Source organism: Mastacembelus armatus, chromosome 14 (assembly GCF_900324485.2).
Source record: "Mastacembelus armatus chromosome 14, fMasArm1.2, whole genome shotgun sequence".
Lineage (NCBI taxonomy): Eukaryota > Metazoa > Chordata > Actinopteri > Synbranchiformes > Mastacembelidae > Mastacembelus > Mastacembelus armatus.
This window is the reverse complement of record NC_046646.1, coordinates 15573198-15590756: the sequence shown is the minus strand read 5'-3', so window position 1 is coordinate 15590756 and position 17559 is coordinate 15573198. Positions and strand designations below refer to the sequence as shown.

Below are 17559 nucleotides of genomic sequence, written 5' to 3'. Positions count from 1 at the left end.
TTAATTTTTTCAAGGAAATATAACAAAAAATTAAGAATATCAACTTTGGCAATACTAAGAGACATTTTAAAATATTTTAATATGGGATTATGGAAAACAATCAAATAAATTAACTAGTTAGTTGTAACCCTGGTTTAATTTTCTTTCAAAGAACCAGAGAGAGACAGGAGGAGGCCAGGAGACCCAAAGAGATAGAGAGGAAGGTTTTGGGTCAGAGGCTAAGTGAAATATATCCCCACTCTGAGGCATGCAAGAGAGAGGATGCAGGAAGCTGAGGGCCAGAGATAAGGGCACAGACGTGGGCGATAAGCACCCAAACACCTGTTAGGGAAGCTCCAGCTCCTCGCCTCAGTCCAACACTCACAGGAGGCAATAAAACACAAGCAGGGAAGGAAGAGGAGAAAAAAAAGACAGTATATGGACGAAAGCATCAGACAGAAAACTGCTGCTGTAATCTGCTTCTTTTTCTGAAAGGTGAGAGCAGGGAGTGAAAACTGCAGAGGGAGTCTGAGTGCTGTTGCACATTGCACGAGAGGGATAAAACCCCTTCCTGTTTTACACCATGCTTAATGGCATATGGCGGGAGCCTACAACATCATTTGTAAGGTCAGTGGCGAGACAGGAGTGGCAGAAATGATGCTGTTTGAGTCATGACATGTCAGAGCCACCCGGTTCAGTGATCAGTCCAGGAAATGGAATAGCTTTTTTTTTTTCTTTTTACTATCCCACTCTCGCCTTTCAGAGCCCAGGGACAAACAGACAAACACAAAACAATCTGGAAGCGGTCAAGAGAGACCTTGGAGACGTCTGACAGTTAGGCAGTAAACAAGAAATAGAGGATTCATAATGTGTCAGGAGAGAAATTCATGGGCTGATTATGGCAGGAAAACCATCTGACCGATTAAATGGCGTTCACTATCAAATACTTTGTCAGTGGCAATCTGAAATGAAACTTACGGGTAGGCTGATATTAGAATCTGACATCTTATAATCAATGGTGAATGTAATTAATGAACATGTTTAAAATATACAAATATAAGCTTAATTGTAATTATAAATATTAAAATTTCACTGCTTAGGGAAAAATGCTAAAAATAATATAAAAATAAATGAGAATTAAAAATCTGGAAATAAATAAAAATATAACTGAACAGTTCCAAAGCCTTAAAAAATTATTAAATGTAATGTGACAAGTTGATCAACTTTAAAAAGCATAACTATTTAGACTGAAAATATAAACTAGTGCTTCAATATGTTCCTCAAAGTAAACAATTTTTCATAAACACCTGATTTGTAAATGCATATATGCATGTAGTCTGACGCAAACTTTTCAGACATTCTTGATTCTTATGCGGTCAAATCTTTCATTCAGTTCAATTTAGCTTCACCTTGCACGCAGCCTGGGTGAGGGGGGCTGGCCTATCCATCAGTGTTCTCCCTCTCGTAATCTCTCTGGGCGTCTTCGGTCAGCAAATACATAAATCAATTATGGTTTTAAGCTTTATGCCGTGATTTACCCAACTGATCCCTCCTGGATTACAGCGGAGCTTAAAATGTGTCAGACGGCGCTAAAGCTCCAAGTCGCCTTGACATTCATTGCACTCCTGCCACAATACTCACCAAGCAGCGTGTCAGATGAGGAAAGTGTAGGTCTGAGAGGTTTTGAACAGGGTGACAGGCAGATAGGCTGCTTTGTGATAACACAATGACATTTATCTTTGGCAATAAAATTTTGATTCTTAATCCTTCTAAACTAAGCTTGCTGACCAACCTGTGAAGGAGAAATGTCTTAGGTTATTAACATGTAACACTAGTGACAGTTATCCTTTTGCTGACAGTCATGGATAAATGGGGAAAATCATTAAAGACATAGTTGGTTACTAATAAAGCTATAGAGGTCAGTAAATTGTCAATGCTTTGAATTAATTTCATACTGACACAGAGTACTAACAAAAGAAGGATACTGACATAAGAACAGAAGGTCATCATGTTTCTGACTTATATTTCACATAAAGAATGGTTGCCCAATTTACCTTCCTCCATAATGCAAACCGCTCATGAATCGCTTTCATTTTTCTAATTTATTTTATTTTGCAACTTGTTACCTTCATGTTGATTTTTTTGTCCCATCTTATGAGCTAATTAGCCGGACCTAGGATCTACCTGTTGCACAAACATTGTTCCTCTGCCTCTGAAGAGCTGGATTAAAAGCTCACATGGTGCTACTCTGGCTTCAGTTTTCCTACCTGAGAGCTCCTTTGTGACAGGTGACGGTGGAGAGAATGGGGGGTAATTTTTATGACCAGCTTCTTAGCGTGCTGGTATCACTCCACTGGGGCCCCTTGCCAATCTCTGGCAAACCATTCAAGTGGCAACAAAGAGGCTAATTAGAAGCTCTCTTGCTGGAAGCCTGCAGAGGGCTCTGGTTTGATACTTCCCAGGGAATCTAAGGGGCCTCTGAGGTGGTGGGGCAGTGGCAGCGGCAGCTTTTTCACACACATGCACGTACGTGCATGCAAGCGCACACACACACCACATTTGTGAGCACACTTGGATTGGCCCTTTGGCTCCAGGACATTTGCTCATTGCAGCCTACCTCCCTATGGTCTGCTAGAGGGATAGAATCAGAGAGGGGGAACCGACACATCTTCTTTCATGTGGTGGGGACCCGGAGAGGGGATGCTAATAGGATATCGATGGGATTAGAACCTAGAGCGTTCAGGTCCAGGAGAACAGAGGCAGGGCTCCATGAACTAGAACTAAAACCCACTCAGCTTTAAAGCCAGATCATTCTCATTCTATTGGCTTTTTCTTATTTAATGGGAGAGTTGACAATGATGCATGAACCTTAATACAGTAAGGATGTCTGCCAAAACAAGAAGGTCAGCTGGTACAAATAAAGCTTTAAAAAAATAACCAAAGTGCTATTAAAGCATTCTCCTGGCTGAAATTGACACACTACACTTACAGCGAACCAGTGGCACAATCTCTTCCCCTGCTAACACTCACAGCAGCTTCTGGGAGTAGAGATATACATCAGGAAGTTAAGGCAGATAACACATTTGCATGTCACCTGATAACTGGTTGTAATTAGTATCAATTGTGAGGGAGCTGGGTGGGTGGGAGATCTCATATGCCCCGTACCTAGTGCCATTGCCACTACATAACAAAACAAAACAAAACAAAATAAAACCCCACACCCACATCCACATGCACAAGGCCAGCTTCCAATACAGTATGTTATCCTTATCCCTGCATCCAGACCACAAGACCCCCACAGAGACAAAAGATAGGGGCCTTAGTGTGTTGGTTTCATAGCAGCCACTGCCAGACCACATCACCAAAGACCACGTCTGCCGAGTGCTGTTAGCCACATGGAGGCAGCTGGTTGCACCAAGTCAAGCTGCTAACTTTTACTGCACAACTACCTCCCTCCAATCTTATCTCAGGGTGGGAGGTGATCTAATCATTCTGCTGATTAGATCACCTCCCTCTATTGCCATAGCCATGGATGTTACCCCCCCACAACACACACTTTCTCGTGGATCCCCCCCTTTCCAAAAAAGCATCTGTTCCTTGTAAAAAAGCAGCTTCACCAGCAGGTGACTTGCCATCTGACATCACTGCAAGACTACATGACAATAAAATGTTTGATCTTTTCTAAGGTTTGCTTTTGAATGTGTGTGTGTGTGTGTGTGTGTGTGTGTGTAGACCATTCCACATGATGTAGCCCTCTGTGTTAAGTCTTTAATCGATACATCTCCCTATCCTGACAGTGAGGACAGAGCCCAGATCTGAGATCAGAGCAATGGTGGTGTAAATCTTTACGGTTCAACCAGAGCCTTTTAAAGCCTGTCTATAATTGGGCCTCAGCCAGCAGCTGCCTCAGCTGTGGCTATCACCGTGGGCCCGGTCAAAGCACAAGTTCCTCAGGGGTATAAACAAAAAACTGCACCTCCAATAAGGGCAGAAAAGCACCTGTGTGAGGACAAAAAAGAGACAATGTGGCAGCCAGACTTGAATAAGCCCTTTACTGTTGTCTGTGGTCGAGGTTTTTCTTAGAGAGGTGTTTTTGTTGAGTGAGGCTTTTTGTGCTATTGGATTATTACACCAACATGTACTGTACCTCTGAGTGCAAGCCGGGGAGACTTAGCTCACTGAGTGATTTCAAATAGAGGGTAATCCACTGCCATGTAATAGATGCTTTGTTCCCGGGCTTCTTTTGGGAAGCAGGAAAATGCTTGTAGAGTTTAACAGGTTAGGATCATAAGCTTGCTGCTACTTTAGTCTTAATTTGAGCTATTTCATTTTAGACCAAAGATGATATATAGTATTTGGAAAGCAATGAAGCAAATACAGACAACCTACAACCTTCAAACACATACACAGTTATCCATTTTTTTACAATTGCCAGCAACGTTCTGTGTTTGCTTTATAGTGAAACACAAATCTAAACATAGTGCACTGGCTGTCTGAATATGGACACCTACCTCACATTCACACAAGAAATCATTATGTGATCCCCTGATAAATAAGAACATTTTGATTTTCTAGTACGTGCGGTTAGAGTGGTCATATGTTTTGGTCAACACACACACAATGTCTGAGAGAACTGAAGTCATGCAGAGCCTATAGCAAGCAAACACGGCTCCTGGGATGTGGAAAGACACAAAAAAAAAAACAAAAAAAACAAAAAAAAACTGTAAACACAGCAAGAACAGAGATAGAAAAGATGTTGCTTAGTTGATCATAAGAACTGTTGTCACACAGCCTGTTTTGCCTCTGATGAGTGTCTCACAGTTGGACATCTGTGCTGTTGCTGTGATGATAGTAGTAGCTACTGTGGTCAGTAGATCGGTGTAACACTGCTTGTTTGACTGGAACCCTAACAATGTTTCCAAACCACAAGCAGCAAAATCCATTCATTTCATACAGAGCCTAAGAAAAACACTATTGTGTAGATTCTCTGCAAACCATAGAAAAGTTTGACACAGCTGATTTTTTTTTTACAGGGTTGTTTTATTTACTTTAAATTGCTAACTAGTTTTAGAAATTGACAAAATCACTGGTTTTATAGAAGCCAGTATCAGAACAAAAATCAATGACTTGCCTGTTTAAAAACATTGCTATTGCATCTCCTATGTAGCAAAAAACATGCCCTTCAGAAGCGTTGATTTGACTATGACTGACAATCTAGGCAGTTAAACAGAGCCACCGGCTGCACTCCAAAACCGAACTGGCACTATTCTGGTTTGTGCCGGATAGGTGTGGTTTCCACTCTATTTAAATTTGGTAAAAAAAAAAACAAAAAAAAAAAAAAAAACATGGCACGTGCTGCTTGTGCAAGTCAACAAAATAACACGGAGTCTGGTAGGATATAATGTAACCTAACCACCGCATATATTTGTGTATATTTTTGTAACACAGGTTCCAAAAATGAAGTTTAATGTATTGATGTTGCCAACAATTGAAGATTGTGGTGAGAATATGTGCCAAATATTGGAACAATATTCAATGAAACAAACATTTAATGTATTTCCCTTGTAAAACGCAAAAACATTTTTTTTTCTGTGAAAAGATACAAGTATCCATAACTTACAAAGCTGCTGCAATGGCATTGTTCAGATAGACATCTGGTTCTTCCTGTGATATCTCTTCCTCAACAAGGGCTGTTACAACTGCTTTTCTCAAATTATCATCCACTGTTTATCAGCCAATGAAGATCAGCATCATATCAGCCACCTCATGTGCTCCATTTAAGAGGGTGCCTTGCCTTCAGCACTCTATAACAAGCAGCATGTCAACAGAGCCAAATGAAGCACAACACAGAACTCAATTTAGGCAAAAAGGGTGGAGCCCGAGTGGAAGCGAATAGAGACAAGGAAGTGAAAACCACCCCAGCTGATTGTTAAAGGTTGAAATACCTGTCACTCTAGCATTCACACACTACAACTTATTTTTAAGCTCCCTTGTGGAGAGATTATTCTCAACATGGCAACACAATGAAAGAAAGTGACATTACTAGATCTTGGTTTTTCTTTCGTGAGATAATATTGAGATTTTTGTAATGAAATTTTACACCAGAATCTAAGAACCTTTTGTTGTACTCTGTATTTAGCCACACAACGCGGTAATGGTTTTGAGACCATTTGAAACCAACTACACAGCTGCCCATGAGGCAAATGTATAATAAGAAAGCAGTGGTTAATGGTTGATCGTGGCCAAAACACACAAGTGTCAATGTGTAGGGAAACAACTTATATACCTTCCACTGGCCTCACCTCTATAGGCAGGGTATATGTACTTGTGTGTATGCATGTGCATACATCGTTATCACCTGCAACAAACACTATAGGCTGCTATCTGGGCTCAATCTGCTCTTGGTTTACTGAGGAGGAGTGCCAAGGGTTATCTGTTCCTCTCTGATATGCACAGATAAGGGCCCTCGGCCCGCTGTTTAAACACCTGGGGCCTGGGGTATTAGAGAGCCCACCGTCCCCCTTTGCCACAAAAGGAGAGGAAATGGAAGTGAGCACTGGCTGCTGCTAAGGGGAATGTGTGTGAAAAGCAATGAACATGAGTGTGCGCGCGTGCAGAGGTTAATACGGGGGTGATTATTTCCCCCACTCACACCCCTTACCCCAATACTTTTCTTAATAATAAAAAAAAATAACATGAGCAAAAACAGGAAAGACAGGCAGGGATTCATTGACTTGTCTCATTCATGATGCCCCCTTCAAAAAAAAAAAACCAAGGCTCTACTATGAAAAGACAGAGTTAAAGCATTGATGGTTTTCAGTAATGTTAAACAGCTATATGTTGGAAAAGCTCTCCTTTAAAACAGGCTCTTTTTTCACTTATGTGATGTACATTACAGCGAGGGTCAGTCATTTGCATGAGAATGGACGATTAAGTGAAAGAGATAAACCGAAGGCTAGTTACTGTGAATTGGATGCTGTGTTTAGAATACCAAGCAGTGGAGGGTTTTTTTTTCTTCTTTCCCCCGCCTCTGCAGAATTAGCCCCTTACATCACGCATTTATTTTCCCAATAATCATTCACTCACCCTTCCTGTGTTGATTATTTTCTCAGTGCAAGGGTTACTAAAATATTGCTGTAATCCTGTATCCCTAGAGCCGCAACAACGCTCACCCCAGGCTGCCTTTAAGAAATAAATCAAGGGCTTGTCAGTAGGAAGGTGCTGGGGTGGACTGCTGGGGCAGAGATGGAGGGAAAAAGTTGTTTTGGTCAGAATTGTTTTGATTGAATAATAGTACCTGATGCACATTTGTTTAACTTCACACATTTTTCACAGAAGGGGCCGTGGTATTGATGTGTGTTATTGGGAAATATTCAATATTAATGCTAATAAATAAGATTTGTTACAAATTTTAAAGCTAAACTCAGGACGTGCCTAAAATTAGCACAGTTTTGATTTGATAGAGAAACTATCTGGTAAAAAAAAAAAAAAATACAATTCTGACGACACAGTTTTTGACATGTAATGTTACATATAAAGTGTTTCCGATACCCAGTTCTATTTCAAGGTAGCATCTCTCGTGTTTACTACTTACACATGTTTCTGTATTTACAGTATGAGGTAAATCCTCAGACACCACTTGTGGAGCCAATATACAATGTCACCTAAATGGGTGTTTTTTTTTTTTGTTTTTTTTTTTTTTTTAATCATGAGGTCCAGAACGCAGAAGAATGAAACAGAGCAGAGACTAAATTTATACAGGAAGTGGGGACTTTCTGGTGCATTCATTTTAACATAGACGCACACACACAGACACCTCACACCAACGACCTGTGCCACATCTGGAAACAATTACACTCATGTTTGACTTGACCTGCCTGCACTAAGTGAACCCTGCCAACTTTTTTATGTATTTGTTGCAGAGGTAGTGGTGACCCTGCCACAGTGGCTATGGGGGAATTATGTGTAATTAGTGAGAGAGAACATGACTCCGCTCGTCTGAAATAAAACATCTTGTATTCACATCAAAAGAATCAGCACCTTGACAGACTATTCACACAAAAAACATGGACTTGATATGCTATCAAATGACCCACATTGGAATTTGTGAGAACATGAGGAGTGTCTGAATTATCAAGCATCTCAGGGTAGTACAGCAGACTTTCATGTGCGGACGGCAAAGCAGACAGCAGATGATGCAATGTTTGATTTCTACACTTCAGGGGGCTGTCAGGACAGCGCGTACAATATTAAACAGTGTCGTGTCGGTGTATCAACCAGTCTAAATTAACCCATTAGTATGCTATGGGGCGAAGCGGGAAGATCAATGCATGAAACGTTTGGAAATCTCCTTTGATACAAGATTTCCCAGCTTGAGCGAATTGATGAAATTCCTCTTGAAACACAGGCAACCATTTCACATGCCAGACTTTTCTCAAGACAGACACTGGTGTAGCCCGTTCTCTCAGACATTGAGTGCATCCTACACAGAAGCTGTAGTGGATTTTAAAACTATTGTCAAAGTCAATTTAGGAATAACTGGTTTTTGTAAGCAGCTCAAGATTCCCTTCTACAGTTGCAGTTTTCTTCCAGAGATGTATAGCATCAGTCCAAGCAGAAATTCCTTTCATATTCAATGAACAATGAGCATTCAAAATGAAGGCCACACAAATTTGTAAACTTTTAGACGTAACTGCCAAAACCACCTAACTAACAAAGCAAATGCCTTCACCACCCATGTAAAATAGAGTAAAGAACACTACCCAATAATGGTGTAAGGATGCAAACAAGGACGATTCTCTTTAAGGTAAAAGCTTTTCAGTAATATTCAGTATTTTCTAAAGACAGCACTGAGACAGTGAGGAGTAAGGACTGAAATCAGTCCAGCTCTGAGCCATGCATACCAAGATACTCTGAGAGGGGATGGGTGATGGGGTTCAAATCCTCACGTGAACTTTAACCACTGTGCATTCCTATTGATTTAAACAAACATTGCAAGGTGAGAAGGTGGCCTTCAATGTAAGAAAAGGCCTCCAGTCACAAAAACACAGAGGTGATGCAAGTACATTCCACAAGACTGATAAATGTGTAACAAATTCAGAGATAAAAATAATTATGAAACATATATTGTACTACGACATGAAATGCATAGGGGGTCTTGAGAAAGTCTACAGGTAGGTTTGAGCATATTGAGTGAATTTTCCAGGGGTTAAGATTTATTTTTATTCACTGAATAAAACAGTGTATTCTGGTTTACTGCCACTCCCGTGTCCTAGAACTACCTCCTTGTCTGAGGGTCCAGGTTTCAGCACTCATTTCCTGGGCTGACCATCTACTCCAATTATCAAGTTAATAAGGGCCCCCCTTGTGCTGTTATGGGAAAGGGGAGGGGAGTTGGGTCCAGCATGAGGGGGCACCACTTTGGTAAGTGTGTGTGATAGCTGCCTCCCACATCTTGTAAGGTGTGACTAATTGTCTTAGACAATATTACGACAGCACTGTTTCAGCAGTCACCTGGGCAGTGCCTGAGCTGCCAACCAAAGGAGCTAAGGATTATGTCAATAAATAATGTCACTTAAGAGATGTGTGGATGGGTAATTCTGATGGGCGTTGTAAGCACTGACATACAAAATGAGTGGTATAAGAAAAAACAAAAACAGTAATTTCACATATTCTTCACAAACCAACATTAAAAAAAATGTACTCTATATTTTCATACCAAAGTAAAAACAGTTGATTTAAAGTGGGAAGGCTATACAGCTGAGTCCCTGATACACATAGCAATCATGCATTTAATATGTATAATTAGGAAGGTGTATGAAATTCTGGGGCTGTACGACTTAAGACTTTCAATTTCAGCTGCACATTATACGAACTGTCTAAGTATTCTTGCATAAACCATTAAAAATGTGATTTATTTTAATATTTCAGCAGATATAAAAAGTTAAAAGGACCATAAAAATTTCAAGGCCAAAACAATTAGAAAGCAGCTACTTAAAAGAAAACCTGGCTTACCTGTGCTGCTCCACGGCTTCGTTATCTGGCAGTTCTGCACCACAAACATTGCAACGTTCATGCTGGTTTCTGCCATCTGGTTTCATGCCCACTGCCAGCTCCCCAAGCTTGCTGAAGAATTCTCTCTGGATGAAGCTCTGAGGCAAGAGTCCCCCGTAGGCACTGAAGTCCATAGACATAGCCAGGGCTGGGGACATGGGAAGAGCAGAAGCCATAGATGCTGGCATGGACATGATGGCATCTGACTTATGATTGACAGGTAGGGAGTACAGCGAGGCCAGATGTTTCTCTGTCATTCCAGCCATTGCTTCGAGACCCATCTGGCTAACTTCAGCTTGAGGGTCACCCATGCCTTCATCACGGATGTAATGCAGTTCACGGGCACTGGTGATTACACTGCTCCTGGTTGGTGTTCCAGGACCATCTCGGTTCTTGTCCTCCCCACTTCGCTCACCATTGCTGGAGCCACTGGACTCCATGTTCTGAGGGCTGTCATGACCGTTACCACCCATGTCCACTTGCATCATTTCAGTCTTGATTTCAGTCATCAGGTGGTGCGAGTTGCCATGGACAGGCTGTTCACCACCAAAGCCCTGCTGAAGCAGAGACTGTCCAATAGTCATCAGGCTGTCCACAGCAGCTTTGGTGGGACTCAGGGTTGAGACACCGAAAGAAGTGGAGACTGAGGGACTCTGGTCCACCATGCCAGCCATGGTGGAGACTTGCTGGGCACCCGTCAGATAGGGACTCTCCATGGAATGCTTTCTGGAATTCTTTGCTCCACTGTGGCCTTTGCGCTCATCATCCTCCTCTGTGCTACCATCATGAGCACTGACATCCACATCATTTTCATCTGAGGACTGGATTGTTTCCAGAATCTTGAGGCATTGCTCTTCCAAGTACTCAATTTCTAGGATCTCTGCTGCATACAGGAGGTCATCTAAGTCCTCCACCTTGGCCTGGAGCGTGGCAGTGTAAGCATACTCCAAAATCTGCTGAAATGTCTTTGGTGAAAGAAAGTCCAGGGTGTAATGCTGGCTGCTGCGGTGGAAGAGGATCTCAAACATTTTGCTGGTGCAGGCTAGCACAGTCCGATGAGCATGGAACTCTTGGCTGTCTACCATGATGACCACATCACACAGGGTTCCGGCCAGACGCATCTGGTTGGCCTTCTGCAGCAGGGCAGTGGGGTGGTTGGGGTTCTGGAGCTGGATCATATCCATTTTAGTTAAATCCATTATGTCGATGCAATCCACGAGGCCGACTCATGAGGCTCACCTTCTCCACTTAGCAGTGTTTTTAGCTATGTTTGTAAACAAGATGAAACCTAAGTGAAGAAGCAAAAATGAAAAAATAAATTAAATGAAATCAGTAGGGCAACAGGAAAAATATTTTGCCAAACAATCTAATGGTATATTCACTTTCAAATCCAAAATTGAAATCCTATTTTTTCCAAAAACTGAATGAATATTTTGTGTATAAACGGAATGCAAAAAAATCTCTGGGATTCCCTAATGGTAATCTTTGACAAAGTATACAAAGCACATTTGTTAGTTATATATTTAAAAATAAAAATATAATTAATTTGTCAAAGTATACCAATATTTAATTTGTGAATGGCAGTTATATAAAGTCAGTGGAGTTTCAAATTGCAAATATCCTGGGGAGATGGTAAACACTGTGCCGTGGCATTGTTCTTAAAATCAGCAGAGCACTGACTGTAGATTTCTGAAGGGAGACAATTTGTGAGCCATCCAACAGGCTCGCCCTGCATACCAATCAGGCCAACATATGTTATGGTAAAAAGATGTTTTCACTTGGTTATCTGATGTGGCTGTACACCAGTTAAACAAGTGTGAATTGTGTTTTTTCACTGCTGCTTGGCTCACAAAGATGGTCAGCAGCCTTTCTGAAATTAAATAGCATCTTACTCAGTATTCCCATCACAGACGGGAGCAGAGAGCAGCGGCCAGAAATGAGTGGAAAGGAAAGCAGGAAGAGGCAAATGCACACAACACTGCCGCAACAAACACCCTGTTCTGCTCTCAGTCACTAATGTCGAAAATCCTAAATGAATGATTGTCTGTGACTGCTGTTAACTTAATTATTCAAGTTAACTGGGCAACATGTTGCTCCACCTCATTTCTACAGCAAAAAAATGATGAAACACTTAAGTTAAATGAATAGCAGGGCCACTGCTATTTAAGTGACTGGTCATTTCTGTGGCTCCTAATAAGATTCAACTTAACAAGCTAACGTATTACTCCACCACATATCAGGGCCTGTACTAAAATTATACTCTTTATTTGTCTAATTGAATAAACAGTTTTTACTACTATAAGGAAAAGAAGATATACTCTGAATGAATGAATGACTGACTACCAGCAGAGTTCCTCTATTGACTCATATTATGGATATGCTCATTGTTGACAAATTTTTATCTACTCAATACATGTGTTTATAATGACAAATGTCAGCTCATTTTCTCCTTTCTTCTTTTCTATTTTCTGTTTAGAATATAATCATTTTAACTTTTAAAAACTTGGAATCTTCTATTTTATTCTAAAAGATCTGAATTTTCCTTTTTAAATGGACAATAAAAAGACAAGTTTATACTCTTTGCTTAGGAACAATGTATGCAGAACAGAAAAAAAGAGGCAATATCATCAGTCTACCAACTAGACAACTTATAAAAAAACATCAGTAACTCCCAGATATCTAAGTTCACTTCTAAAACCTAAAACGACACAAGTCCTCAGCTATTGTTTGAGGCGAGGATCCTGCCAAATAACAAGAGGAAAAAAATCTACCGGTTTTTTGGACACTGAACAGTTTGTCTCTTCGGCACACTGACATAATCGATATAGGATAGGTAATGATGAAATCACATGTACTCATTTAAGTGAGCTTAGCCTCTTGGTCAGCAGAGGTCATGCCTAAAATCCGACATTATCTTTATTACAGTTACGCCAATAGCTGCGATTTATGGCCCCGTCAATGATCGGTGCTTGTTGCGCTCTGTGGGCTACCAGCCAAGCTGTGGCTTCACTGGGACACAATGTAAAGTTGCTGTTCGGAGACTTTATCGCGTCGGTTAGCTCTCTGTTAATAAAAGACAGGGCTGTGTGCGTCTAGACAGCGTAAATATTGGCGAGCCGCACCAGTAAAAACATACACAGCGTTACGCATTACGCAAAACATCATGCATTACATTAAGTACAGTAAGCCAGCAGAGATTTACTCCCAGGAGGATAATGTAGACCGCTGACAATAACCACATCAGGCCGACTTCACAGAAAGGCAGCATAATCAATCTGATCACGAGTTGTCTGCCATAGCGCGCCTTGGCGACCCAGCCACAACAAGAATAAACAGCGTTCAATATTCTAGACCATGAGCCACACTGACAGACACAAATGTGCAGTGAGCAAAATGGTACACCGTCTCCGAGAGGGACAATCAGAGACAGTGAGCGTGCTAAAAAAGTATATACGAGACAGGCAGCTGCCAGGATCTCTCGCCGATTGAAGGCAGTTCTTCCTCAGATCAACGCACAGGTGGACTTTGTTTGAGGCACGATGTCAATGTGGAGGCTTGTTACAATTAAGGAGAAAGGGATATGATTCAGAGAAAGCTACCTGGAGGATAAAAGAGTGAGAGGAGGAAGACAGATCAGACAGTCTCGATAACAAATCAATTTGCCATTTCATCTGGTAACAGTTCCCCACCTCACAGTATGCTGCGCGTGCTACTGCAAGTCGATTATTGGTTATCAATAAAACATCCAGTTGCCTGTCAATCAATTGCAGTCTGACTGTACAGTGACTGTATTTGGGCTTGTTTCGGGTATAAAGAGCACTGTCTACGGTCCTCATCATGATGTCATCACGGCTAAATGAGCCACACTGGTGCGTCTGGAGACACAAGGACGGGCAAGAGTGTCGCTGTCTAAAAATTGCATAATTTCCATCAAAACGAGCAAACGCGATTTCTCCAGTAAAGTCACATGGAGCGGGGCGTCATATGTTGTCTGGCTCCCGGTGAAACTGCCAGACCTCACGTCCTCTGGCTGCGATCTCCAGCATACTAAACCAGACCGAGAGGGGGTTTACGTCAACCTTAACATCTCTACAATAGGCTACCGTGCGTAAACGCAAACTTCTACACCTTGCAGCGCAATCAAGTAAACACTTGTTTCTATCCAGCACTCCGGTGCGCAGAACCAACTTGCGTGCCAAAGTCGCGTTTACTGTTAACTTCAGCGTGAGGTTGAACGGGGACAAGCAAAACGTTCCCCGGCGCTACAAATGCATCAAAACATCCATATGGTGAATGAAAGTACACAGAGAAAACAGTGGTAAACGCATGCAGAGTAGCGGGTCTGGCACTTGTCGCCGGGAAACTGCAGCTTCGTTTAGCACGGATTGGTACTCACCTAAGTTGCACGGTTTGATTCCGTATAGTATGGGGGGATTGGGGCTACAGCATAGTAAGGCAGTTCGCAGTACCCGCTCTCTCAACACGCACTAACTCCTTTCTTCTCTCGCCTTAGCAAATCAACACGGCGCTGACGTCAACGCAGCCAGTCAGCCAGACGAGCAGCAGGCAGGCGGGCAGCCGGCGCTGCGCTCCAGCCCATACAAACACTGAGAAAGTGAGACACCTAGGGGGCTGTCTCATGTCAAACGGCTGTGGTACAGTATGGCAGTGAAAGGTGAGCGACACTGCCCTCCCTCCAGCTGTTCGAAAGCACATACAGCCTACAGTTCTCAAACTCCAGCCAGGGGCAGACCTAATAGCCCCTATATGACAAGTACTATGCTCCAGAACATTTTCAATCCAATCACACTGTACTAGAAGTTTCAGTGGCTGCAGGGCACCACACATATAGAAATGTACAACAAAGTTAATTGTAGCCACTGTGTCTTCCATCCCAGAAGTCATGCTGAAGCTTTATTATTCATCATATATTCTGAATATTCACAAGCAGGTGATAATCAGATGAAAACAATCAGATGAAGTGTCAGGCTGCTAAAGTGTGTAGTAAGATCCTTATTTGTCAACAGAACAGAAAACTTAATATATTACAAGCTGGAAGCAACCACTATTTGATTTTTTTCCCCCATTTTGAAAGTGCCACCCACTCCCATTTGAATCAGGTATTTACTTCTCAGTTCAAACTATTACCACAGCTATTTTTAGTATGATAAATTTGACAGAAGAAAGTCAAAAAAATAAGAGGCCATGATACTTAAATGAAAGGTAGGCAAAAAAAAAACATAGAAAACTAAAAAGTGTAGTAGACCAGAGGGGGATTATATTATTCAAAATTTAAGTGAATGACATTAAAATTTAGAATCACCATCCCAGGTGGTGTTGACCCTGGCATGGGTCAACTGTTGTGTTTAAGAACAGTGGGCCTGCAGCATCTCAGTGGCATGAAAGCATCTGTCGGTGTTGTGGAAACATCAAAATTCAGACACACTTTCATTGTAAATTAAGATGCAAGATGTTATCCTCTTAAGATGCATTAACTTTATGGCCAAATGGTTTGCAATATTTCATTCGAAAAACACATAAGACACACAGTATAAACATTAGTCCAGAAAATGTTTTTCGTATTAAGCACAAAATACTCAGGATTGGCATGACATGACTTCACCAGTTCCCAAAACTCATTTGGCTGATTTCTAGGATTTTGGATAATCAGATGTCATTTTCTCATCTGACCGGTCCAGGGTGTACCCAGGCCTTCCCCCCGAAAAGAGAACTGGGATAGGCTCCAGCAGATCCCCGTGACCCTGGTTAAGGAGTAAGCGGGTATAGAAAATGGATGGATGGATGGATTTTCTCATCTGTTACAGAATATTCTAGCTTTAAGATACTTGCACTCATTTGGAGAAAAAAAACCCCACTAAAATAAAAGAGACTGTAGTGGAAACAAGTGGCAGGTCTTGTATTTAACAAAACACATCGTCATTGATCAGTAGTGAATGACTTTCAGCTGGATGGTTTTGCAGTGCATTAACAGCCCATAATTGTTTCTTAGCATAGCTCGTCTCCCTCTTGCTTTTTAGTGTTTCTGATGCAGTGGATGTGCAACTTATAATTGTTTGGGTTGATATAAGTCTTACAGTCTTTATAGTAAACACATACTTTGGAGCTTTAGATCTTGACTGATGTTTTGCCTTAATGATGATCACTGGCTGGAGGCAGTTTTGTACCCAATGGTTTAATTTCACTATATTTTAAATCTCTTATGTTGCCTTTAAATGCTACTTGTAAACTCTTACTTTTCTAAAGCAAGAGCATTGCACCATTTCAAATGAAGAGAAGACTGCAAAAATAATGTTTACATCAATTGATATCTTAGTTAACTATTTGTACAGAAACATATATTCCACAGATACATTTGACTTTATCAGTCCTCTAACATTTAACTATTTCCACCAGTAGGTCAAAGCTTTATCTATTCATCCAATAAAAGATCTGAACACCTATTAGATGAAGTGGTATTTCATTCTGTACAGACATGGTTCATGATATTTTCACCACTGATGCTGTGGAAAAACTCAGCAGGTAAAAATAGATCCAGCTGAGGGTTGCCGAATGCAGGGTTAAATAAGGAGCTTTGCTGGGCGTTGCCTGTAGAACCATTTACAACATAACTGCACTGAGACCAAGAAGCTGGAAGTGGCTCATCATCCAAGATGATGAGTGTAGTCACCTTTTGGGCCTCAGGCTCACATCAACACTACACTGACTGAGGCTGATAAAAGGGAATGAATGGACCAGTCAGGTCACAGTAGACTATCTCAGGGAGGCTGGGGTCATTCCATGTCTGCAAAAGATCACTCAACATGCCCAATCAATCAGCAGGGGTTGACAGCACACTCGAGTTTGTGATGGTGTGAGGGGAAAAAAAAAACCAACGAAGTATTAATATTAACAAATAACAATAGGGGTCTTGTAGCCAAGGTATAATGTCTACCCCAGTGTTCTCAAGTATATTCAAGAACTTTGACCTAAAAAAGTCTTTTGACTGACAGTCCAAACAACCAATGACATAAATACTTTGACATGACATTATGCTGAGGTTCAGGTCAACCCGAAGCCTTCACAGTTGCAACAAAGCTTTCTTTATAATACCTCTGAGATGCAGCCACTAACTTTTAATTTGCATTAGCCTTCCTGTTTCAATTCATCCTTTTTTTTTTTTTTTTTTAATTTCTTGACTGGTTTTATTGTGAATATATATCAGTGTCTTAGTGACTGTGACAGTCAGTACGATGGACAGACTGTTGTACTGCAAAGGCCCCAGGACAGTGCTGTAAAAGAAGTGCTGTTGACTTTCTAACACCATCTAAAAGCTCTTTTTGCAGTCATCAGCCAGGTGGTCAGAAGTGTGAAAGTAAGGCAGGGTTTAAAATTCTCTCTCAAGCTTTCTTTTTTCATTCTTCCCACAACTATCGCTGTCACTTCTTGTATGTACAACCAAGTGCAACACCATGAACACCTTGAAGAGACACTGTCTGATTTTTCACGGTGAGACTTCAAAGACTCATG

The 17559-nt window shown here is 41.3% G+C and overlaps 1 protein-coding gene across 2 annotated transcripts in view; it reads right to left on the bottom strand.

Moving 5' to 3' along the window:
• zbtb16a (zinc finger and BTB domain containing 16a) overlaps positions 1–14644 on the bottom strand; it is a 129322-nt gene extending 114678 nt beyond the window's left edge. For both annotated transcript variants that reach the window (XR_003296993.2, XM_026328211.2), the window contains exons 1-2: positions 14429–14644; positions 9994–11320 (exon numbers count right to left, since the gene is read on the bottom strand). Coding sequence is in view for 1 of the 2 variants with exons in the window: in XM_026328211.2 (XP_026183996.1) it covers positions 9994–11231 (1238 nt within the window). In the remaining variant the exon portion in view is untranslated. The remainder of the gene's footprint in view (positions 1–9993; positions 11321–14428) is intronic.
• Between the last annotated feature and the right edge of the window lie 2915 nt (positions 14645–17559).